The sequence below is a fragment of the Nicotiana tabacum genome, chromosome 10 (assembly GCF_000715075.1).
Source record: "Nicotiana tabacum cultivar K326 chromosome 10, ASM71507v2, whole genome shotgun sequence".
In the NCBI taxonomy this organism is placed as follows: Eukaryota; Viridiplantae; Streptophyta; class Magnoliopsida; order Solanales; family Solanaceae; genus Nicotiana; species Nicotiana tabacum.
The window spans coordinates 2,112,843-2,139,465 of record NC_134089.1 but is presented as its reverse complement, the minus strand read 5'-3'; the positions used below and the strand labels follow the sequence as shown (position 1 = coordinate 2,139,465).

At 36.6% G+C, this 26,623-nt stretch overlaps 1 protein-coding gene across 1 annotated transcript; it reads left to right on the top strand.

Annotated features, from left to right (window-relative positions):
* Positions 1 to 9,867: 9,867 nt before the first annotated feature.
* Positions 9,868 to 11,463, top strand: LOC107773925 (uncharacterized). Its single transcript, XM_016593354.2, has 2 exons — positions 9,868 to 11,209; positions 11,284 to 11,463. The coding sequence occupies exon 1, from the start codon at positions 9,976 to 9,978 to the stop codon at positions 11,203 to 11,205; it is 1,230 nt and encodes a 409-aa protein (XP_016448840.1). The 5' UTR covers positions 9,868 to 9,975; the 3' UTR covers positions 11,206 to 11,209; positions 11,284 to 11,463.
* Positions 11,464 to 26,623: the final 15,160 nt, after the last annotated feature.

Genomic DNA, 26,623 nt, shown 5'->3' with positions numbered 1-26,623 from the left:
GCAAATACCACTGCGACCATATCTAAATCATGTGTATGATAGTTTTGCTCGTGCCTTTTCAATTGTCTCGAAGCATAAGCTATAACATAACCATTTTACATAAGAACACATCATAATTCCACCCTTGATGCATCATAGAACACCGTAAATCCTCCAGAACCCGATGATAAGGCTAATATTGGTGCGGTTATCAGACACGTTTTGAGTTTTTGAAAGCTCTGTTAACATTCTTACGTCCACTGAAACTTTGTATTTTTCTGTGTTAGCTTGGTTAGTGGCGCTGCTATTCTAGAGAAATCCTACACAAAATGCCTGTAATAGCCTGCCAAGCCTAAAAAGCTGCAAATCTCTGTAGGAGAAGTAGGTCTGGACCATTTCTGCCCAGCTTCTATCATCTTAGGATCTACCATAATTCCATCTTTGGATACAACATGCCCCAAAAATGATACTGAGTCTAGCCAAAATTCACACTTTGAGAACTTAGCATAAAGCCGATGTTCTCGCAATGTGTGCAACACAATCCTCAATTGATTCTCGTGTTCTCCTTGGCTACGAGAATATATCAGGATATCATCAATAAATACTATTACAAATCTGTCCAGAAATGACTTGAACACCCTATTCATTAAATCCATGAATGCAGTTGGAGTGTTAGTTAGTCCGAAAGGCATCACCAGAAACTCATAATGTCCGTACCGAGTCCTGAAAGCAGTCTTAGAAATATCTCCATCTTTGATTCTAAGCTGATGATAACCAAATCGGAGGCCAATCTATGAAAAATGAGCAGCTCATTATAATTGATCAAATATGTCGTCTATATGAGGCAAAGGATATTTATTGCGTATTGTTATCATGTTCAACTGCCTAGAGTCAATGCACATTCTCAAAGATCACTATATTAATTGTTTCCTCTCTTGTGTCATTTACAATATCTAAAAGACCCAAACAATCTTTCTTCAAAAGCTGTTGAGCCTTCATAAAAGATATAACTTTGCAAATCTCTAGAACCTGACTCCCTTTTAAACCAAAATTGGGTTCATTTGGCATCTCAAACTTAACTATATTTGCATGATAATCGACGATAGCATAACAAGAAGATAACCAATCCATTCCCATCAACATGTCAAAGTCAATCATATCAAGTACAATAAGGTCAACTAGAGTATCTCTACCCTCAAACCGAATCTGACAAGCACGATACACATATTCAGCTAATAGGGTCTCTCCAGTATGAGTAGCAGCTAGAAAAGGATCATTCAATAGCTTAGGAAGTCTACCAAACCTCAAAGCAAAGTACGAGGACATATAGGAGTGAGTAGATCCCAGATCAATCAACGCAAGTGCATCAAATGTACAGACAGAAAGAATACTTGTAACCACAACATTCGAGGCCTGGGCATCCTGCCTAGTAAATGTAAAACCTCTCGCCTGACCTCTACCAACATTCCCTTGCCCTTGATTCACAGTAGCACGATCTCCAGCACCTCGACCTCTATTTCCTGTACCTGCAGCACCTAAAGTATTACAAGTAGTCTGAGTAGGTGCAGCTTAGTGGATAGAAGCTTGACTGAAATTTCACAAAGGTTGAGGGTAATCCCTCAAGTGATGTCCCAACTGGCCACACCGAAAGTACTCTCCATCCAGAACACGACACTGGACCAAATGGGATCTACCACAGGTCTGGAATACTGGAGTAGTGGCGTATATCTGCCCAAAATTATGATGTCTAGAGGGGACTCTATCTGTATGTGGAATGTGAAGATAAGTGTGTCCCTGTCTGAGAACCTTGTTGCTGCTGTCCCTGACTTTCTGCTCTGTGATTTTCACTAAAACTGCCACTAAAAGATCCCTGTGTCTTAGCCTTCTTACGTAAATCACTGGCTTCACGCTCGTCACGTCCCTTGTTTTTAATCTTTCTAGTGAGATCTACTGCATCAGAGTAGGACAAAGCCTTCATCTGTAGGGCTATTGCAGTGTATAGACGACCAACCAACCCATCAACAAACCTTTGAACTCGAGTTTCTTGGGTAGGCACTAAGTAAGGAGCATATCTCGCCAGATTACAAAACTTGATGTTATATGTTGACACATCCATATCTGGAGTCTAAACCAATCTCTCAAAGTTTCTAGCATATTTTTCCCTCAGACTGTCTGGAAGGAAGTGATCCATGAATAACTTACTGAACTCGTCCCATGTCAGTGGTGTTGCTCCTACTAGCTTTCCTAGCAATACATTTTCATACCATGTATTGGTTATATCCTCTAGTTTGTATGCTGCGAGCTCCATGGCCCTCTCACTAGAACATCCTAGAGCACGTAATGCCTTGAGTGTCTCATCCAAGAAACTTTGAGGATCTTCTGAATTGTCAGAACCTGTGAATTTTGGTGATTCTAATTTCAGGAACTCTTGTAGGGATACCTCCATATTACCGAAAGTCTGAGTCTATGCAGGTGCTTGTGTCTGTAAAGTAGCATGGGGAGCTGGACTTTCACCCTGAGTAGGAACCAATGCCTCTAACACATTCAATAACCTTGTCATTGCGTCAGCAGGTAAGGTAACAGTAGGTACAACAGTTGGCACTGGTGGTGGAGCGTTCTGAACCCCATGTTCTTGTGCTTGAACTGGCATAACAGCTTGGAGTTGACCCATATTTCCAACTTCAGGTTAAGGGGTGGCCTGTCTTCTAGTATGATGACTCTCAACTTGTCCGCCACCTCGGGTAGTATCACGTCCAGCAGATGAGGGTGTGCGTGTCCTAGCCATCTGCGAAAGAAATACTCTAAAGTCAATCTTAAGTTATCTCAACGCACGATCAAGGAATGAAAGAAGGAAAAATATCCTAAATGCTTAGTAGCCTCAAGATCATAAGTATGGGCGCTTACATACCCATGAACCAGACTCTAATAAATTATGCTCCATGACTCGGGACTTAAAGCCTAAGCTCTGATACCAACTTTGTCACGACCCAATTTAGGATCGTGACCGGCGCTTAGGAGCAAGTGCTCCCAAGTAAGCCTTATCTGTATTTTACAGGAAAAAAACGGACAGAGTTTTCCCTGTTTTTGGACTATCCAAAAAAATTTATGTCTCATAAACAAGTAACAACCAACCAATATTCATATAAATCAGTCACAATCTTCGTCAACGAACCACAAACGGGTTTCCACCAATATTACCAACCTCCTCAACATAATAAAACCAAAACCAACTCTACAAATACGGAAAGAAAGTATAATACTAGTAACTAGTCCATATCAACAAATGAATATTCACGACACTAATAAGATAGCGATGGAACAAATCTAAGAGTTGAGATAAAAAGACTATAGCAATAAATAAAACTCTTCGCCCACGCGAACAAGTGCGGGGCTTACCAAGAAGCATCAGCATGCGCTCTCTAATTAACAAAACCTTCGCATGCGTCAACTATTGTCTTTGTAAAAAATAGCAGAGAGTGAGTCGCTAGCTCAGTGAGTAATAATATTTAACCACAACTATTTTTATTTGGGGACAAGTCAGAAAAAATGCTTGTATAATAATAAATCTGAACTATCATAAAAATAAAATGCCCTCTCAAAAACGGTAAATATAATCAGTCTATTCATATGCTTCCTGTAAAAAAAATTAATTTAACAAATCGATAATAAACTTGGTAAATACTATGTCATAGCAAATCTTTATGTTTGGGAGATTTTCAAGAAAAGATCGTATAATATGTATCACTGTGTGGACCCCTTCGTAAAAAGGAGTCAAATATAACTTGTAGGCCCCTACTCGAGGAAAAACTGTAACTGTGTGCAAGTTCTACTTTCCCGTTAGTGAGGCTATAACTGTGCTTGGTAATCAGTAATTACAAGGTGCACCGGGTTTAACGAACTCGTCGTTAGCTACGGGATCCTTCAAAATCTCCTCCCATTTATACTTTTCTTTGTAAACAGTAAATATTCACATGAAAGCATTTTCAAACTAGTATAGGGCATTTCAATTCTTATCAAATCATGTGATCCAATTTCGGTAACAGTAATCATATCTCAAGTAACATTAAACATGTCTAGTAACAGTGAGAACATATTAAATAACTGTAAACATCTCAAGTATACTATTCAGTACCATATTAAGTAAAAGACTTGTCCCACCTGCAATTTTAAACATCTGGTAGCATATTTTATTTTCAAAATAATGTATAAACTATGTAGGTTATGAAAACATAAATTGCGGTAAGATTACTATTCACAGTACTCGTGTGAAATACCAACTCGTCACCTCGAGCGATCCATATCAATCTATAACTGCATCAACATCAATCTCGTGTTAATTGCCTCATTTAGGCTAAATTCATCACTAATTAAGAATACCCAATCCTCCGAGTTTTATATTTTATTATCAATTCACCTATCTTATTTTATTTTTTTCTCGGGATACAACCATTGACTCTCTGTAACTCCCTATAGGCGTATTTTTAATCGAAAGGAAGATGAATCATATTTTTATATCGAGCTTTACATTGGTACTGAAATCTCTAAATGAATAAGAATTCTATTTATTTGGAGAGCAAGAACAGTAATTGATGCAAAGTGCTTTATAAGCATTCATGACTCCTCCACATATTGTTAAAAATTAACAAAAAGTTTTACATATTCTTCCATGTTCCACTGACTTTTACCAATCTCATTATCTATCTCTAACTATTAAAATATATTCTCAAATTAGTGGAATACAATACCTTAAAATTTGAACAAATAATGGCTAGAGTGGCTTCTTTTGCGGCACCAAATTTTTTCCCCAACTCTCCTTCTGTATTTTTTGTTTTTTGCCTGAACTCTTGACCCGTCTAAATCCCTTTTTCATTTACTTTGACTCAGCCCAAAGCCTTTCACGTTAGTTTGGCCCGCCCATTATAACTCTTTCTTTCGTTTTTTTTTTCTTTTCATTTGTTAGCTTTGTTTGACTTTTCCTTGTTTTTTCCTTTTTTTTGGCTTAATTAGTTGCCAAGTGACAAATATGTCTTTGTTTAAAATTATGGGTTATTACTTCTTCATTCATAATCTTATCCAGCCTAGTGTGCTCGCACATCCATCTCAAGATCCTCATTTCTGCTACTTTTATCTTCTGGATAAATCATCAACAAGGACGTTGTAGCATATTATCCAAGAATTATATTATTTGATGATACTAATAGGAATTGCTAAAAATATGTGAAGTGCACGGCTAACCAAATAAGAAAAAATGAGAACTTAATATTAGGGGTGTACAAACTGAATCAGAAAACCGCACCAAATCGAAAAATCAAATAAAAGTGATAAAAAATTAATGAGGTTTGGTATTGAGTAAAAAAAAATCGAGCCAAACCAACATATAAATATATAATTTTTATATATACTTTTAAGACTTTATGTAGAATTTTCTTTAAAAATGGTCTAGAAATATTTGGAATTCTCTTACGTGGTGTAATATTTAATCAAATATGAAGTGCTCCATCTTTATGAACTTTAAATAATATGATGTATGATCACTTTTTTATCAAGTGTTATTGAAATGCGTCTTTGTTTTTTCATATTCATAAGTCAAGATCTATTAGATTCTTATATCTTTTTTCAATTTGAAGTGGTATTTCAATAATTGAAAATTAAATATAACATATAATTATTTAGGTATCATATTGATTTTTATATTTAATTATTAAATTTGGTTAATTTTGAAAGTGTACATCAACAAAAATTTATTGTCAGACAACCAAAAAAATAACTATCATGTGCTACTAAGAAAATTCTCCCATAAGAATATTTTAATATATCATATGTTTGTCAATTTTTTAAATTTTTATTAAACATATATTTACTTATCAAAAATTTAACAAAGTAAGATTGGCATATTATTCGTGTGACAAAAAATCCGACAAAGCGAATCAATCCAAACCCATGTAGTTGGTTTGGTATGGTTTTGATAAAAACCAAACCAACTCGGTTCATGTACACCCCTACTTATTATGTTCGACATGAAGTAAAAATGGCACCTCTTTTTCCTTTCTTGCATGTAAAATGTTTTTTGTATCTTAATTTTCAGTAAAATTAGAAGCGTAAAAGGAGTAGTATACTCGTTGAAAATAAAGGTTTCTCGCAATTTATCAAAGAATAATTATCAATTTTAGCGTGTTATTCCTTTTTAGTTGGAAAGTCAGAAGTTTACCATCAGTTTTTCAAAATTTTATCATCCACCTTTTCTCTAGTCTCTACTAATTAATTTTGTTAAATATGATCAAGAGATAATTAATTTCAATTACTTTTTATTTCCTTAAAATATAAAAACAAAAAAGAAACAAAAATGAAGATGATATGACGGTTAGCTAATTGACGTGTTTTCTGGGAATGATGAAGCTACTGAACACTTATTGTATATTAATCCAGAATTGTAGTATATGGAAGCAATATAATTATTTTTTTCGTAAGTGCAAAATTACATCAATTAAATAAAAATGCCCTTTCTTATTCCGACAAATCATTGTACTATAAACGACACAACCTTATATTATCTCAAACTTGAATTGACATCTTACATGCCAAATTATTCAACCTTTTAACGTGTCAAATCATAAATTACTATACGTAAATTTGCTTCATATTAATGTGCAGGTCAAAGGATAGATTAATTGGTGTTACCCAAATATTCTTTATTTAATTTAAGCATGTAATAAGCTTTATCTCTCATGCGACGACTTATCTTCCCGCAGAATATTTTGTGTACCAGATCGCCTTTTTGTAATGTCATAAACTCTTTATTTTCTTTGGGCACACTAATAATCTCTATTTATCTGAATTGAAATGGAACTTATGGTAAAAAAGTAAAAATTAGCTGGGTTAGCCACTTTTGGGGCCGGCTATTAAAGTTTAGTAAGCTTTTTAAATGTAATAGTGCAAAGTAGCCATTTGTCTGACTAAGTTAGCGTTGTTTTGTGCAACTAAAACACGGAACACCACTCCTGCAAGTGGTACTGGAGTTTGAATATTTGACAAGTGAAACCCCAGTAAACTATATCAGAGTTCAAAAAATTTGCTGAATTTTCAAACCCATGAACGATTCATGATTTTTTTGAACTTTTACTAGTGTAAACTCTAGGAACAATTATTGATTTTTGAATCTTTACTAGTAATCCAGTAAAATAATATGATAATGTAAAATTATAACTTAAACCCTTTAGATATTTATGATTGTTGAGTATGTTGAAACACAACTTAGAATATTATGAGATTATTGAAAGTTTACGGAAATGATTCTTTTTAAAGTGGGAGTGGGTTTATGCCCATGAGATTATACTACTTGGAATCTAGTATCCCATTCATCAGATTACCGACCATTTACGTGTTATATCGAATTTTTGTGGTCGGAAAGGAATACCGACCAAAGTTGGTCGGAAATTACCGACCAACTTTGGTCGGTCAATTAAATTCAAAAAAAAAATATTGCAAAAAAAAACCGACCAAAGTTGGTCGGTATTTTAATTATGTAAAAAAAAGATTCACCATCTGGGAATCGAACCGGGGTTTGTACTGTGGCAGGATACTATTCTACCACTAGATCATTGGTACATTTTGTTTTAAGACTGTCTTTTATTTGATTTATACTCTTTAATTGTATTTTCGCACGAAAATAACCGACCAAAGTTGGTCGGTTTTATTAAAAAGTAAAATTACCGACCAAAGTTGGTCGGTTTTTTTAAATGACCCGCCGAATTAACCGACCAATTTTGGTCGGTTTTTTAAATATTAATTTTTATTTATATTAATTGAAAAACCGACCAAAGTTGGTCGGTTTCGTAAAAATAAAAAAAATAAAAAATATATTTTGAAAAACCGACCAACTTTGGTCGGTTTTTTTACCGACCAAAGTTGGTCGGTCGACCTTGATCGGTTTTTGCCGAATTTCTAGTAGTGTTTCACTTGAAAATTTAAATATAATATAAATATAAATCACCGAATATACTTTATATGTTGATCCTTTACTAGCTAAATATAAAATTAAAAGGCAAATGGAAAACATGCAAGTCCCGGATAATTTCCCTTTTTTTATTTATTATCCCTTGAAGATCTAACCATCTTTATAGAGATTTTAAGCATGATGTCCATTTGAAGGGCCATTAATCAAAGCATGGAACTTTTATCCAAAGGTAAACGACGTGAAATAGAAAAGCTGCATGCATAAGAAAAGTACTACTAATTTAGTTAGGGGTGTTAAAAGGGACGGATCCCGGAAAAAGAGAGTTTTAGAGCAACGATAAAGTTATCTCTATATAACATATAAGTTAGGGATTCGTGCCGTGGAAACTGTCGTGCGCTAATGCTTGTCTTTTCCTGAACTCTGCGTAAATGCGAAATGTTTTGTGTATTGGATTACCTTATGTTTTGTTTAGGGTGTGAATCCATTGTTATGATATCAGATTCATTTGAACTCAGTCCTTCTGATATGACACATAAATTTATGTATAAAAATTTATTAAAATTATGATAAATATAATTTTACTAGTATATATAAATTCAAACACTTTAAAATATAATAAATTCATACTAAAAATCTAAAAGGTTAAAACTCATCAACTGGATAACTACCTATGAGATGTAATCAATTTAATGGCATTTAAAACAACATTCTTGATAATTGAGAACTTTTTTGTCCCTTCTCATGAGCTCAATGTACTTGTCCCAATGCTTCGAAGAATGTTGACTTTTATAATATCCAAATAAAATGTTGATGGAGAGCTAAAATGTCAAGGCAAATCTCATGTCCTAATAAAGTCACTTCAAATCTTAACTAATTAGAACTTAGCTCGAGGTCACCTACAAACTTTAAGCTATTCTATTTTTAACTTTTCAAAGAGCGCGCAAATTCACGAGAGCTATTTATATCTCCCATAAATGGGTAAAAATGGAAAGAGAAAAATGAAGAATATAATTCCAAAATTTATATAGTAGGAGTATGAATATTTACTCTTACCATAAGCTTCACGAGGATTATTTAATTGACCTGTAAAAGGACAATAAAATGAAGGAAACATTAATGAAGATATTCCAAGTTTTATGTACTAGAACTCTGAATTTGTTAGCATTATCTCATTAAGAAAATACTTGAATAAATTCTTAACGGTATAACTTATATCATTTCCATGAGAATTTGACAAATAAGAAAACACAAGAAACAAAGGTTATTCCATTTCCTTTTTCTTGTAAAGCTAGAAGAAATCTAGTCTATTTTACATATTAATATACTAGTAATAGCTAAGGTCCAACCTTATAACTATAAAATCAAGTTGATACTAGAAAAATGTCTAATGTATTAAGATTAAAGTTTAAGTTTTATATACTAATAATGTAAAATTCTTATATACGATCAGGTTACCTATAAGGTAATTACACGTAAAATTTTATGATAAATATTAAATATTAACCTCGTAAAATAGCAGCTAATCTAATATTAGAAGTAAAACTACACTGATAGCGTGCAACAACAACAAAAACAATAGCATATCCACTGTGATCCTACAATTGGGGTCTAGGCCCTATGGAGAGTGGAACGTACACAGACCTTACCCCTATTTTGTGTGAGGTGAAAATAATATTTTTGATAGACCTTTGACTCAAAACTACTAATAACGTAAAATAATGTTTAAACTGTCAGTGCATTAATTTAAACTCCTTAAAATTATTAATCAATAAAACACTGAAATCTGAGAGGGCAATTAAGAATAAAAAGGAAAAGATGAAGGACTTATTACAAAATTTACTTACCCCAACAAGTTTCATTCGAATTTTCGACCGTTGGGGCCCGTTATAAGGACAGTATAACCGTTGATGTTATTATTTTTAAAACCCAAAATTCCCACTTTCCTCTGTAACCCCATCATCTCCCTTCAAAAACCAACGATAACCAAATGCAAATCCTTGTCTGAACAAAAAAACCCACCACCCCAACTACCCCCAAAATCAATGGGTTGTGTATCTTCCAAACTCTTCAGAAATGATTTCAAACAAGAAATTCTATGCAAAAATGGTGAAGATTACACTCACCATATTGTGTCCTTAACTTCAAGTACTTATGGTGCTTTAAATCTTGATAAAGTTCAAAACTTTACACAAAATCCACTTCCTTGTATTAAGGAATGTGTTAGAGAAGTCAAGAAATCGCCACCCCGCGATGTATCTCATGAAGTTATTAATACTTGGGAACTAATGGAAGGTCTAGATGAAGAATTAGTAGTTCCTAATTCCAAAATTAGCCCGAAATCTCGAGGTTTTTTACGTGGTTTTGCTGATATCGATGCTCGTAGTAGCCCGTTAAAGTTCTTGAATCAAATGAGTTCTCCTCGAAAGTTGAAGAAATTTGGAGGTAAAGAGAATAAAGGAAAGGCTAATGGAGTTGGTAATTTTGTTGGTCGATCGGATTTTAGCCCGAAAAGTGTCTTGAAAGAAAGTAAAAAAATGCAGCAAAGTCCATGGAAAATGACACCAAGATTGAGAAATTCTAAGCAGGAGAGTCCGAATGAGTTGAAATGTGATAGTTTGAAGGTTGATTCTGTTGTGATTTCGTCGAGGAGGAGAAGTCTAAGCCCTCTATTCGATCCACAGCTCGTGGCAGCATTCGAGAAAGAACTATCCGAAGAAGAAGAACAGATCAAGACAATGGTTTCTGTAACACCACTTTCGCGAAAAGCTAGGAATTCGCAGGAAGCAGAATCTATGCTTGAATTATTCGACGAAAAATGCCCCCCGGGTGGTGAAAATGCAGTTGTAATTTACACAACTACATTAAGGGGTATAAGGAAAACATTTGAAGATTGTAATACTGCTAGAGCGATACTCGAATCGAATGATATACAGATGTTTGAGCGAGATATATCGATGCATTCGGGGTATAAGGAGGAATTGAGAGGGCTAATGGGTAAAAAAGAGGTGAAGGTTCCTTTAGTATTTGTGAAGGGAAGGTTGATAGGTGGAGCTGACGAAATGGTGAAGTTGGAGGAGGAGGGTAAATTGGGAATTTTACTCGATGGGATTCCGAGGGCGGTCGCTGCCTGCGAGGGCTGTGCCGGAATCCGGTTTGTTATGTGTATGGACTGCAATGGAAGTCGCAAAGTGATGGCTAAGGATGGGAAGAGTACTGTCAAATGTGGAGAGTGTAATGAGAATGGTTTGATCCAATGTCCTATTTGTTGTTAACTATGTAAGTTAACTCATATTATGTTTAATTTATTTTCTCATTTTCTGTGTTTTCACTAACTGCATTTTTTTTTCCAGGATTTGTACTAGTAGTATATTAGTATCATTTTCTTAATGTGTTGGAGGGGGAAGAAAAAGAATCAAAAAGGTATTTAACTAGGTTGCATACCATTGTCACTTTGATTGCAAGTTTGTATTGAAATGGCTATAAAATCAATTTGTGCTCATTTTGCTGCTGAATTATGTATGGAGAATAGCTATGTTGCTCGGATATAGTGTATTTTTAACAATTCGCATGAAGTACTCACTTTTATTACACTCTTCGAACACGAGTATGTTAAAATGGCTATGAAATCAATTTGTGCTCAAGTTTGAGTGGAAGTACCCGATACGGGTATGCCCACTCTTCCGGCATGAGTATGTTAAAACAAATGAAGAATCCGCGCAATATAGGGGAAGTGCAGTGAATGTGGCTTGGTCATGTTTGTGAATATAACAAAATGAAACATGACCCCAACATTCAATTAGTCTTTTTTTCTTTTTGATTGGATTTACTCATCCGGTGGTCGGTTCACATTGGAGCCGCTATACCCGGATTCGTGTCACGTAAGGATTACTTAAGGGAGAAACGTTCCCTAACAGTATCTTTTTCATACACAGGGCTCGAACTCGAGACCTCTGATTAAAAATATAGAGATACTATCCATCCCACGACAACCATTATGAGTAGTTAGTCCTTTTCACCATGCAGATTGTTGTTTGCATGGACCTCTAGTCTAGTTTAAGGAATTTAAGATGGCAAGCGTGCTGTTGACCTTTTTGCTTTTAGAACACAAAAGAATTTGATTGTCTTGGGCTAGATACTAGATAGTGACAACTCGTTGGCTGCTAGAGAATGCTTTAGACCAACGAAAAAAGGAGTTAGACTACCCAAAAAATTATATTTCAAAAGATGGAATCAGTTGTATTTAAGCTGTTCAGCTATTTTATTTTTTGCATTTAATCTGATATAAATTGGCCACAAAGATTCTTGGAGTTAAATGAGGTGTAGGTCCTTATATTTAATCTGTTCAGTTTTTTTTTTTTTTTTTTTTTTTTTTTTTTGGCATTAAATCTGATATAAATTGGCCACAATGATTCTTGGAGTTAAATAAGGTGTAGGTCCTTATCATTAATCCAACAACAAAGAAAATTCATAGTATTTCATGACTTTGCATTTGTATATTCTTTTTTTATTTTTTTTATTGGAGATTTTTTATTATTTATTATAGATAGAATTCATGTTTCCTATGTTTGAGCACGGAAAAACAAGAAAAATGAAACCTTGAAACACTATTATATTTTTGTTTTTTCTATTTAGTTTTTTCAAATTGAGTTAACATCTTGATATGGAGATCAATCTAATATGCACATAAAACAGAAAGAAACTCTTATTAAGTGGTAATTTTACATCATGATAATCTCCAAAAGAATAAAAAAAAGTAAAATACACTCATAATTGTTTTTAAGGGAAAACTTGAATCTTGCTTAATTGAAGAAGCCACTCGAAATCTTTGCTCGGACAGGTGGGAACAGACAATACCAAATCTTTATTCTTATCTAGAATTTTGATGTCTTGTTGAAAGTTATGGATAAAATCCTCAAAAAATAAGAAGTTAATAGCATGTTTGGCCAAGTTTATTTTTGGGTCGAAAGTGTATTTTTTTTTTTTTTAGCCAAAGGCATTTTTGGCCAAAAATTGAGGTGTTTGGCCAAACTTTTGGAAGGAAAAAAATATTTTTGAGGAGAAGCAGAAACAGTTTTTGAGAAGCAGAAGAAAGTAGTTTTTCTCCAAAATCACTTTTCTGAGAAGCACTTTTGAGAAAAATACACTTAGAAGCAGTTTTCAAAAACTTGGTCAAAGACTAATTACTGCTCAAAAGTATTTTTTAAATTAATTAGTCAAACACAAATTGTTTCTTACCAAAAATATTTTTTTTAAAAGTACTTTTGAGAAATGCAAATAAACTGATTTTAGAAACTTGACCAAACATATTATAAGTATTCTTTTTAGGATCTCATATTTCTTAAGCTTCACTTCTTCTTTCTTCGTATCTAGGATTTCGACGCATTTCTTCAATTTTGGTTCTTATTTCTTTGTATTTAGGGTTTCTATATCTTGTTCGAATGCACGGATGAAATCCTCGAATAGATTGTTTTTGCGTACGTACACAAAAAAAGTTGGCTTGTCGCATGCCTTTCGCAACTTCTTGGGAGTGATGATGTTCTTCTTTCGATTAAACATCGAGACCAACTTTTGAACCCTTTTTCGAAAACCAAATATTTCCATTGATGGAATCTTTGAATAAATAGGGAGAAGGGAAGTATGAAGTATTGCCATACTTATTTTGAAGAGAAAAGAGAAAGATTGTGAATATTATTTTTGAGACTTTGGGCTGGTGCGTATATATACACATTGGGTTTTAAATCCTAGTTCCATGTAAAGTGGGATTTCGTGGCATTTAATTTTTTGGAAATCCAATCTAAAACGCTGCTATTTATGAATTAGTCAGTGTATCTTGAATTTAGTTTTTTCAGTTCAAATTTACAAGATAAAAATGTCCTGAGTTGTCCTGAAATTGAAATTTCTAGTTTAAAATTTTAGGACAAAATAATTACTGGTTAATCTCTAAATAACATCCCTGAGAATGGTTATACGTGCACTTGCCCCTTTATTTTTTCCTAATTTGAGTCGGTTCTTGTTGCCAAATTCACTGTTTTCCAAGATTGGCTTTGATTAGGAATTTAGGTGTGTGTGTGTGTTTTTTTTTTCAAAGCAAGGAAGCAGGCCTTTCCTTTTGGGCCCATTGCAACTGTGGAATCGAATGTGCATTGTGCAACAGTCTAGTGTACGTTAAGAGCACTATTTACATTTAATTCTTCAAGTAAAAATAGCACGGGTTAGTCAATTTTTAGATCGGTAATTCAAAAATAGCAGCGTTTGCAAAGTCATTGAAAAATAAACAGTATTTTGCTGTAATACGGACCGGTCCAGTATAATATACCGGAGATTGGTGCACCTGTGTATGAACTTCCAGCATATTATGTTGGAACTCCAACACACGGAAAGTTCCATCATAATATACTGGAGATTGGAGTACATGTGTATGAACTTCCAGCATATTATGCTGGACCGGTATATTATACTGGAACTCCAGTATATTATGCTGGAATATTTTTCGGATTTTGAACAGTGTTTTCGTTCAAATTTATCTTTACATAAAAAGTGACTAAATTTCGATTACTTTTGAAATTGTGGCTATTTTTTAATTACTACTTGTAAATCTGACTATTTTTTAATTTCTCCCATTTACCTTCGTAATAACTGTGGGGACTAGTTACTTTTTAATCTTGTAGTTGAAAAATAATCACTATCATGGAGTTTCAAATTTTGCAACTGAAACTTTAGAATACTTTCATGAAATTAAAAATTCCATGACAATAGTTATTTTTAAATTATAAGAACTGATAAATGGCTATATGTGAATGTTGCCCTTTTACATTCAGTCTATACTAATGTCAATTACTCGTTTAGCTTCACGCTAAGAGAACCATGCCACATAGTAATGTTAACTGCATTTTTTAAATGTCAAACATAGGAAGGTCTTAATGAATTAATCAGTGAAAATTGGTTATCTAAGTTAATGAAGACTTTTTAGAATCTAATGATCCAGGCCCTAAGGGTTTTTTTTTCTTCTAGGAGGGGGGTTAAACTAGGGAATCACAATTGCTATCCTTCGGGTGTTATGAGTAAATCCCGCTCCAGTGCAATAGCCCGCAAACCAGACTGGAGAGATAAGCCACACTAGGCAAGTCGCATGTAACGAGTTTGACCGAGAAAGCATGCAGGAGTTTTGAACCACCAACCTCCCATTTTGGGAATCTCATGCTCAACCAACTCGACAACATTTAAGTAAATAGAAAAGTACGAATCACCCAAAAAGGGGTGAGATCTGTGAATATTCTTCCTGGCAATGAAGAATGATTGATGGGCCTTAGAACACTCAGGTTGTTCTTGGATCGGGTGAAAAAACTAGATAGGAATCTTAGTGAAAAGATTATTTTGTATGCTTATAATATGATCAGATTCTCTCTATAAAGTCAATGTGTTTTCTTACAAATGAATATCTCATATCCCCTACCATTCTGTCTATTTCTATATATAGGGAACATATTCCTAGAAACCTTAATAGTACAGGTGCAGAGAATATTCACTAGAATATTTTCTTTAGTGTAATATCTTGAAGCTAGCCGTTATAACGTTGTCTAGGATGCTCGACCTCGACCTTGATCTACAACGGCTTCTCAGTCTTGATCCTTGCTGACTCTTCGACCGCGACTTTCATCATTTCTGAAATCACTTCGACCTTGGGCAGGTCTTCATTGAAGTCATATTGGTGACACGTGACAATTTGTGGATGCCTCCTGTCACACCCCTTTTCTACCCCTAAAAGATAAATGTTATATGGATTGGGTTAAAGAGTTTTTTCAATTAAAGTGACAAACTTGAGTAGGGATTATTTTACTTACAGAGTCGCCACTTGAAATTGAGTTTTGGGGTGTTCCAAGTCACCTTTTATTTGAATCCCTAGTCAAAGGAAAATTTGACTCTATTATTATTGGTCTGCGAAAACAAAGTTCGGGTAAGGAATTCTGTTGACCGGGGAGAAGGTGTAAGGCATTCCCGAGTTCCGTGGTTCTAGCACGGTCGCTTTATTGACTACAACTTAGCTTGAATTAATTTTTTTTGAATAAACTGTGCTTTATTTTATTTTTTATTTTTTTTTATATTTTTATCTATCCGCTTTTAATTATTAAAATATAGAATTATTTTTTAGACGAATCACGTAATATTTTGACATACTACCTTGAGTTAAAGGACTTAATCACATGGATAAGAAATTTGCTAACTAAACTAATAATGAAACTTAACAACTAAATCAGAACAAAACAAACAGTAAGAAAACACACTTCGTTCACACAGATTTCACAAAAAACATATATTCATAAACATAATAAAAGAACAAAATAAAATGAAAGAAGTAAATCTCACAGTGAACCTTCTTAGAAACAGAAACTAGTTACTGACAATCGGACCCCAATCGGAAGCCTCGAACCGGACATGACCACTCCGCCGATGGACTGAAGCGATAGAAACGGGAGGTGGTTAACGGTGTTTTGCGCTGATTTCTGGAGTTATTTTAGCTGGTTTTTGGAGTGACCTTCAGCTGATTTTGGTTAGTGGTTTGGGGACAATTTTCATGGCTCTTCAGGGGTAATTTCAGGGATGTTTTGGGGCTGATTTTCGGACTTTTTGCAGCCGTTTTTGAGATGGTTTAAGGGCTGATTTATGGACAGTTTTCAAGTTTTTTTTTTGTTTTTAGCAGCGTTTTTGGCTGCGATTTTCGAGCTGAAATTTCAGCTTTTCATGGCTGAAAACGAGCTGGAGGTGGGTGGCTTTTTCATGGCCATTTTCAGTTCCGTTTTTGGGTTGAGGAGGTCGAGATTTGTAGCTGTTTGCATCCCCTTTTACTGCCCGTTTGGGTTGGATTTGAGCTGGTTTTAGGGAGCAATTTTTGGTTATGTTTTGGCTGATTTCTTGGTCCGTTTTTTGGGCTGTCTTTTCTTCCTCTTTTGAGCAGAAAATAGGGGCTGGTTTTGTGAGTGAGGGACAAAGTGTGGGGACAAAGCATGGGGGACAAAGCAAGCATGGGGGGGACAAAGCATAAAACATGGGGGAGACAAAGCATGGGGGGACAAGGTATGGTGGGGAGGGGACAAGCATGGGGGACAAGGTAGAGTGGGGACACGCACGGGGGGACAAGGTAAAGTGGGGACACGCGTGGGGGACAAGGTAAAGTGGGGACACGCGTGGGGGACAAAGAGTGGGGACACGCGTGGGAAGATGGGAGTGGAAAATATTCAAACACGGTAAAAAAAATAGGTGCTCACAGCATGCCCCTCTTTGCTTGGAAACATTAAAAGTTTTCAGGCAAAGATAAAGTGAGTCGTGTGACTAAATTTTGACCATATCGTTACTCAAAAGAGGAAGAAAAATAAAAGAAAAAGGTGCAACCGAGTTCTGATTTTGGACTGCCTACATATCCTGGGTTATAAGGGAATTAGGTCGCGTGTAGTTCAAGGATAGTGATGGAATGATGAGTTGGAGTGTCGAGTGAGGTTCCGTCGAGGCTCCGGTCTATGGTCTTCCTATTACATCAAAATTGAAAGAAACTAAACAAGCCTATCAACTATGAGTTACATAATTCCTATCTATAAGTCTTCTGAACCTTGATCTTGAGTCTTGACTGGTTGTTCATGCGGACTCTGATCTGAACCTTGATGCTTACTAGCTGTAGGTGCTAGTTCATTCTTCTACGGCTTCTTCTGAGCAAGACGGGAAATGTGAAGCTCGTAACTTCAGTCATGTCTTGAGTAGTCCATATCCTTTCCTTCTGCTTCTGCATTTTGATTCACTTCTTTTCCTTTTCTTTTCTTTATTCTGGATTGAGACTTTTTCTTTTGTTCATCTCGAACACTGTGCCTCGCGGTAAAACCTGCTCAGATATCATAACAAACAAACAAATAAAATTTTTCTGCACCAGTTTTCACTAGGAAAATTTCGTGAGTTATTGTAACAAAAATTCTAAACTACTTCTTTATTGAAGGAAATAAAAGAACAGGAATGGTGTACCCTGAAAAGGTCATGATGATTTTTTTTTTTTTTTTGGTCCCAAAAGAATGTCTCAACTAAGGATTTGTGTACCTTATGTTGGGAAACTATGGTCAGAGAATGGGATACCCTATATTGACAATGATACCAGGGAGTGGCGTATCCTGCCTTTAAAATCAAATCAACTAGAGAGTGGTGTACCATATGTTGGAGAACACAACAAAGGATTGGTGTACCCTATACTAGTAAGGAGATCAGGGATTGGTGAACCCTATATTGGTAAGGAAATGTAATCAGGGGATGGCGCCCTGTATTACTGAAAATGAAATATAACCAGGGGTTGGTGCCCTGTAGTACTGAGAAGGAAATGTAACCAGGGGTTGGCGCCCTGTATTACTGAAAAGCAAATGTAACCAGGGGTTGGCGCCCTGTATTACTAAAAAGAAAATGTAACCAGGGGTTGGCGCCCTGTATTACTAAAAAGAAAATGTAACCAGGGGTTGGCACCCTGTATTACTAAAAAGAAAATGTAGCCAGGGGTTGGTGCCCTGTATTACTGACAAGGAAATGTAATCAGGGGGTTGGTGCCATGTATTACTGAGAAAAAGAATGTTGAATCCCCTTGGTGAAAAAGTTCTACCTGGGTTAAACTATGAAAAACAAAACTGAACAAAGAGTACTTCCACCAGGAAATATGAGCTGGATCCCCTTAGGCAAAAAGGTTCTACCTAGGTTAAGCTACGAAAAGCAACCTGAGCGAATAGTACTTCTACTCAGAACTATGAGCTAGATCCCCCTATGCGAAAAAGTTCTACCTGGGTTAAACTATGAAAAGCAAGCTTGAGTAAAGAGTACTTCTACTCGGAACTATGTGCTGGATCCCCTTAGGCGAAAAAGTTCTACCTGTGTTAAGCGACGAAAAGCAAACCTGGACGAAGAGTACTTCTACCCGAAAATATGAGCTGGATTCCCCTAAGCGAAAATGTTCTACCTAGGTTAAGCTACAAAAAACAACCTGGGCGAAGAGTACTTCTACCCGAAGTATGAGCTGGATCCCCCTAGGTGAAAAGGTTCTACCTGGGTTAAGCTTCAAAAACCAACCCTGGGCGAATGGTATTTCTACCCGTAAACTATGAGTTGGACCCCCTAGGTGAAAAGGTTCTACCTGGGTTAAGCTATGTAAAACAACCTGGGCGAAGAGTACTTCTACCCGAACTATGAGCTGGATCCCCCTAGGTGAAAAGGTTCTACCTGGGTTAAGCTACAAAACCCAATCCTGGGCGAATGGTATTTCTACCCAGAAACTATGAGCTGGATCCCCCTAGGCGAAAAGGTTCTACCTGGGTTAAGCTACGAAAAACAATCCTGGGCGAATATTACTTCTACCCGGAAACTACGAGCTGGATCCCCCTAGGCGAAAAGGTTCTACCTTGGTTAAGCTACGTAAAACAACCTGGGCGAAGAGTACTTCTACCCGAACTATGAGCTGGATCCCCCTAGGTGAAAAGGTTCTACTTGGGTTAAGCTACAAAAACCAATCCTGGGCGAATGGTATTTCTACCCGGAAACTATGAGTTGGATCCCCCTAGGTAAAAAGGTTCTACCTGGGTTAAGCTACAAAAATCAATCTTGGGCGAATAGTATTTCCACCCGGAAACTATGAGCTGGATCCCCCTAGGCGAAAAGGTTCTACCTGGGTTAAGCTACGAAAAATAATCCTGGGCGAATATTACTTCTACCCGTAAACTACGAGCTGAATCCCTCTAGGCGAAAAGGTTCTACCTGGGTTAAGCTACGAAAATGAGAGGTATGAACAATAGTTATGCATGCTAAAAATAAAGGAAAATGGAGATTTTGAGGAAACTTACCTTTGGCGACATTCGTCCTTTAGAAATCACCATTCTTCACTGTTTTGTTCATGCTGCAAACAAAGAAAAATTGTGAGTTTTGAAAATAGTGGTCAGTTTGTGGCCCTGATGTCTTTGGAAGCTTGGCTTTGTGCCCATCTTCTTTTGATGATGATTTCAACTAGCCACTAGATGTTTCCTGAATACCACCAGCATGTCTGGCACAGAGAGCCTTTGACTTTTCAAACTTTTACATGACTGTTGGTCACGTGGGACTTAACTTTTTCAACTTTGTTTTGCCTTTGTGGAATTTCACTTTCGACTTCTTTCCTCTGAAACTTTCAATTTATGAGAATTGGGGAACCTTTAGCTTTTCAAACTTTGCAAAAAACGGTTAGCCACTTGGGACTTAACCTATTCAACTTCATTTTGCCTTGTAGGCACTTTCAATTTGATTTCCTCTTTACAAGAGTTTTTGATTTTTAAGCATCAGCCGCCATGGCCAGTCTGGGTTGACTTGATGTCGCTGCCGAGTCTTGGTGCCTTTTTGCATATTAGCTTGTATCAAACGAAAGCCCTGTAAATCAGTCTTGCTATCCCTTCTTTGCCTTAGTTTTGGAACAGAGTTAGACCAAAATGGATTCGAAGAAAAACAAACAATGGAATGGACAATGAATTTAGACAAGAGGTATCCCTTTCGGGGAAGGAAAGAATGACTTATCTGGAGTATATGCGGACTTCAATGAACATGACATGCCTTTTGGACTTGATGTCTGATCTGTGTAAACCGTCCGACTCTTAGAAATTCATCACAACTTTTGCCTCGAAACCTAGAAACGTTGCCCAGGATTATCAATACCCATGGCTGTGAAGATCCTTTTTTCGATCAGTAGTGCACTTTGCGAGTTTTCACTAGCTAAACTCTCTCAATTCTCTTCTCACCATCGCCTTATAGTGCCTTTTGCGGGTTTTCACTAACAAGACTCTCTCATTTTCATTTTCTTTGCTCGTCATCGCCCTATGGTGCCCGTGAGGGTTTTCACCAATAAGACTCTCTCATTTTGGTGGCATCAGATCCAAGTGATTGTATCCTCCAATTCTTGAACATTCTCGTTGATTGATCGGAAGGACTTGAAAAGGATTTGGGTAAAAAGGATTTGGACTGAATTACAACTTTGGAACCTCTCAGGCGAAACTATCGCCGAACCATTATAACACCTGCCCCAGTTTCAACTTTTGGGGGAATGTAGATTTTTATTTTGGTGTGACTGAACCCCAGAGAGAGGCTGCCTACGTATCCTTTCGGAATCAAGTCGAACGTAGTTCGATTAACATGAACTTGTTTGATTTTTTTTTCTTTTTTTTTTATTTGTTTTTTTTTAAAAAAAATAACATGTTCAGGTTCCAAAGAGGGTAATCAAAGAAAGGTAACCGGCTCAAAAAGGTTAGCAAAGGGTTGATGGTGTTTGGATAGTGAGAATGAAAGCCTTCATCATCCCAATCAGAGAACATTAATGCTATATAGAGGGTCAAACATAGTACCTTTTGACTGCATCCGCGTTGACGGTTGTTTCAGGGACACTTTCTTCGTTGCTTCCCAGGTACAACGCTCTCTTTTGCAATACTCTCATTACAATGTATGTACCTTTCCAATTTAGAGCCAATTTTCCTTTATCTTCTTCATGAGTTGGGAGGATACATCTCAGAATGAGTTGTCCTATTTTAAATTTATTCGGCCACACTTTCTGGTTGTAGACACGGACCATTCTTTGTTGGCACAACTGCCCGTGGCAAATTGCGGCCAATCATTTTTCATCCATCAGTGTCAATTATTTCAATCGGTTCTTGACCCAATTTTTATCCTCAATCCCGGCTTCAACAATGATCCGAAGAGAGAGAATCTCAACTTCGTTCCAATTTTCTATTTATTTTCTTACAAGCCTTGTCTTCAAAATATTTTATTTCTTGATCTATTATTTCGGGGTCTGACAACGTTTTAGGATCTGGACATGAAGTCCGCAAGCATGTCATGTCATTAAAATCTGCATTAATAGAACTAAAAAGAGAATAAGAAAAGTGACAAGATTAAGAAAAGAAACATTCCCCGACAATGAAATATTAATTTCATTTGATTTTTTTTTTTTAAAATGTTTTTAAGATAGAAGGGTTTACATCAGAAAGCAAAGCAGTGAAGTAAAAATATTTGTATTAGATCCTGAAATAATTCGGACGCAGAAAAGATAGCAAGACCGGCTACCGAGACTCCCATATGATAGAGAACTTTTCAGGTTTGGTGCCCGTTTTTAGGTTTCTCTTCTGTCTCGGCAATGGCTGCAATGGCCTTCAGTGCCAGATCAAATTCCTCATCTTCACATATCATTCCGATTACTGGCCCATTGATGTGAGTAGGCAGAGAATTGTTCATCATATTAGGGGCCTCTTCATCCCTAAACATTATTTCCTTGACATTGATAAGGTCTTCCACTGCTCTCTTAAGAGTCTAACAGTCTTCTGTATCATGTCTGACTACTCCAGAGTGGTATTCACATCTAGCATTAGCCTGGTGCGAATGAGACTAAGGGTTTGGCCGGTTCGGGGCTACTGGCCACAGTAGACCTAACCTGACTAGCTTTTGGAACAAGATCGAGTATGATTCACCAACAGGGGTAATCCATCTCGGGAGGCTCTCTCTCTTCTTTCTTTCTTTTTGATTTATTTTTTTTCATATCTTGATTTTTTTTTCTCTTTTTGTTGTTTTTCGCTCTTTTTTTTTTCTATTATTTTTTGTCACTCTTTCTCTTCTTCTTTTTTTCACTCAATGTTTTTTCGATTTTTTTTTTTTACTCAATTTGTTTATGGCTATGATCGAATCCGATATGGATTGCCTACGTATCATGACGCCGCATGAATCAGATCATTACGTAGTTCAGGAATACCGGGAACAAAGTACTTAAGCTAGCTTTTTTTTTCTTTTGGAATGTTTGAAAAGAAGAATTCTTAAAGGAGAAAGAAAAGATTTTTTTTGGATTTTGATTATTTTTGTTTTTGGATTTTTTGGGAGAAACAAAGACTTCTAAAGAAGGAAAAAATATATTTTTGGATTTTTTTTTTCAAATGAAAGACTTCTAAAAAGAAAGAAAATAAATTTTTATTTTTCGGTGAGAATCAGACCTGAGTAGTTCGGTGGATCAGAAATAAAATAAATAAACTAACTCTTTTTCATGTACAATTAATCCGACAAAATTTCCTAGCAAAGAAAATATTTTTTTTTTTTTTTTTAAATTTCAAAAGAAAGAAATTTTGTTTTTTGGATTTTGGGAGAAAGACTTTAAGAAAAAAGGAAGAAAATATTTTTGGACTTTTGGTCTAAAAAAAAAGAAGCTTCTAAAGAAGTAATTAAAAGAAAATATCTTTTTGGATTTTTAAAAATTGGGGGCCGAAACCGATGAGGTTTGCCTACGTATCTCACATCCGGTGAGAATCAGACCCGCGTAGTTCGGTGAAAATCAACTATGTTCTTTTTTTTTTTAAATTTTAATGAAAATTAATCTTCAAAAACCATATGCGCTAGACCACATCATTTTTTCTCTGTTCATTCAACTGATTTATGCTAAAGTCGGTCGACATGCAAGCCTCCCAAATAATGCAACAAGTAGCACATAACATGACATAATGGTCTCAACCAGGTACTTGTCCTAAAACAGAACTCGGCCCATGAGTCGACTGCTGTTAAGTCAAATGCACATGATGCAAATAAAGCGTAGCCTACTAGGGGGTATTCATTGCTTGTGGCTTGTTCTTCTAAGTTTGTAAATCTTAAATGAGATGGTATCTAGACCTGGCTTACCCGGGCGGACAACCCGAGCCGAGGAGCGTCAAGCATTACCAGTAGTAGAACAGCACTGGCTAGCTAACGGCTCTCCCGCCTAAACATGTGTGACTAAATCCTTCACCAGAAGCTGGTAGGCTAAATGGCTTTATCTCAAGACAGAAATTTTGTAATGCTGGTAGGCAAACACAACATAACTAATTATCAGAAGACTCAGAGGGATGCGAGAGAAGATACAATTTATATGTACAGTTCAACAATATCAAAATGGTAAAAACTCGACAAGTAACACATTAGACTCAAATAAATCACAATATATACAAAAATTAATAAAGCCAAATAAAGTCAATGTACAAGCTCGAATTCTTGAAGTCCCCAGCAGAGTCGCCATAGCTGTCACACCTCCTTTTTACCCCCACAAGATATAAATGTTATATGGATTGGGTTAAAGAGTTTTTTCAATTAAAGTGACAAACTTGAGTAGGGATTATTTTACTTACAGAGTCGCCACTTGGAATTGAGTTTTGGGGTGTTCCAAGTCACCTTTTATTTGAATCCCTAGTCAAAGGAAGATTTGACTCTATTATTATTGGTCTGCGAAAATAAAGTTCGGGTAAGGAATTCTGTTGACCGGGGAGAAGGTGTAAGGCATTCCCCGAGTCCCGTGGTTCTAGCACGGTCGCTTTATTGACTACAACTTAGCTTAAATTAATTTTTTTTGAATAAACTGTGCTTTATTTTATTTTTTATTTTTTTCATATTTTTATCTATCTGCTTTTAATTATTAAAATATAGAATTATTTTTTAGACGAAATATTTTGACATACTACCTTGAGTTAAAGGACTTAATCACATGGATAAGAAATTTGCTAACTAAACTAATAATGAAACTTAACAACTAAATCAGAACAAAACAAACAGTAAGAAAACACACTTCGTTCACACAGATTTCACAAAAAACATGTATTCATAAATATAATAAAAGAACAAAATAAAATAAAAGAAGTAAATCTCACAGTGAACCTTCTTAGAAACAGAAACTAGTTACTGACAATCGGACCCCAATCGGAAGCCTCGAACCGGACATGACCACTCCGCCGATGGACTGAAGCGATAGAAACGGGAGGTGGTTAACGGTGTTTTGCGCTGATTTCTGGAGTTATTTTAGCTGGTTTTTGGAGTGACCTTCAGCTGATTTTGGTTAGTGGTTTGGGGACAATTTTCATGGCTCTTCAGGGGTAATTTCAGGGATGTTTTGGGACTGATTTTCGGACTATTTTTGGACTTTTTGCAGCCGTTTTTGAGATGGTTTAAGGGCTGATTTATGGACAGTTTTTATTTTTTTTTGTTTTTAGTAGCATTTTTGGCTGCGATTTTCGAGCTGAAATTTCAGCTTTTCATGGCTGAAAACGAGCTGGAGGTGGGTGGCTTTTTCATGGCCATTTTCAGTTCCATTTTTGGGTTGAGGAGGTCGAGATTTGTAGCTGTTTGCATCCCCTTTTACTGCCCGTTTGGGTGGGATTTGAGCTGGTTTTAGGGAGTAATTTTTGGTTGTGTTTTGGCTGATTTTTTGGTCCGTTTTTTGGGCTGTCTTTTCTTCCTCTTTTGAGCAGAAAATAGGGGCTGGTTTTGTGAGTGAGGGACAAAGTGTGGGGACAAAGCATGGGGGACAAAGCAAGCATGGGGGGGGGGGGGACAAAGCATAAAACATGGGGGAGACAAAGCAAGGGGGGACAAGGTATGGTGGGGAGGGGACAAGCATGGGGGATAAGGTAGAGTGGGGACACACGCGGGGGACAAGGTAAAGTGGGGACACGCGTGGGGGACAAGGTAAAGTGGGGACACGCGTGGGGGACAAAGAGTGGGGACACGCGTGGGAAGATGTGAGCGGGAAATATTCAAACACGGTAAAAAAATTAGGTGCTCACACCTCCTTAATGTTAACATGGTTAGATTATATTAGAGATAATTTTTTACCCATACAGTTAGTCCCTCCCCTTATTGAGGTCGTCCTCTTAAGTGAGCTTAATCAGCGGATAATATCGTCTTTGGTCGAACTTATCGAGTAGGCTACAAGATTCATAATCGTTGTATCGAACATGCCACGTGGCCCTATGCGGGCCACATATTTCAAATACCATAAGTTTCCCGGGCGATTTGTTGGAGTTATCCTTTCCAATGAATAGAATGATGTCATGACACCAGGCGTCATTATGACGTATATTCCCGATATATTGCCTTGATTCGTGCGTAACCCTTGATTGGATCTGCCGTTTCGATTTCGGTGCCAATTATGATGAGGCATTTTCGAGTTTAGTGCCATGATCTCTTTTAATAGAGGTTTTTGGACTTGAGCTTGAAGTTTGTTTCTCCTAACTTTCCAGAGCACCATCCTTCTTCTTGCCATTTTCTCCTCTAAACTTCCTTTCCTTACTCTGTTGCCCCACTCTATTCCCATTCTCTTTCGCTCGTTATTCTTCTTTACTACTTTGCATTATGTGTAACTTACCATCAAACGCTGGTGAAGGGAGCTGCATTCCACCTTTAGCGAGTGTGTTTCCTTTTCATGGGGAGGGTGCTTCCGCCACAGTTGATGACGAAGTATTCTTGTAGGTGGAGGAAATAATCCCCCGCAATCCTGACGTTAGGTCTGACCTCACCAAATCACCGGATGTCGCTCCTCGAATTTTCCAATCGACGATGACGCCTAAAACATTGGCGGAACTTAAGGCCAAATTCGGCCTTCCAAACTATGTCAAACTGATCATGGCTGGTGAGGACGTGGTACAAGTTCATCATCCCTGATACTGTGCTCGATACGCTTATCCCTTCCTCATTGGTTATTCGTTCCCCCTTCTTCCGTTGGTGGAGGAATTCTGCCGGCACTACGGCATCTGCCCTGCTCAGCTTGCACTTTACATTTATAAAATTATTAGAATGCTGACCAAATTCGCTGAGCTAGCCGGGGTGGAGCTAACGCTGCAACATTTGGTTCACCTCTTCGCCCCTAGCTTCTATAGGGGGACAATG

Bases quoted from the DNA above. Each gene is read 5' to 3' on its own strand.
- LOC107773925 (XM_016593354.2), top strand. From the start codon at position 9,976: ATGGGTTGTGTATCTTCCAAACTCTTCAGAAATGATTTCAAACAAGAA.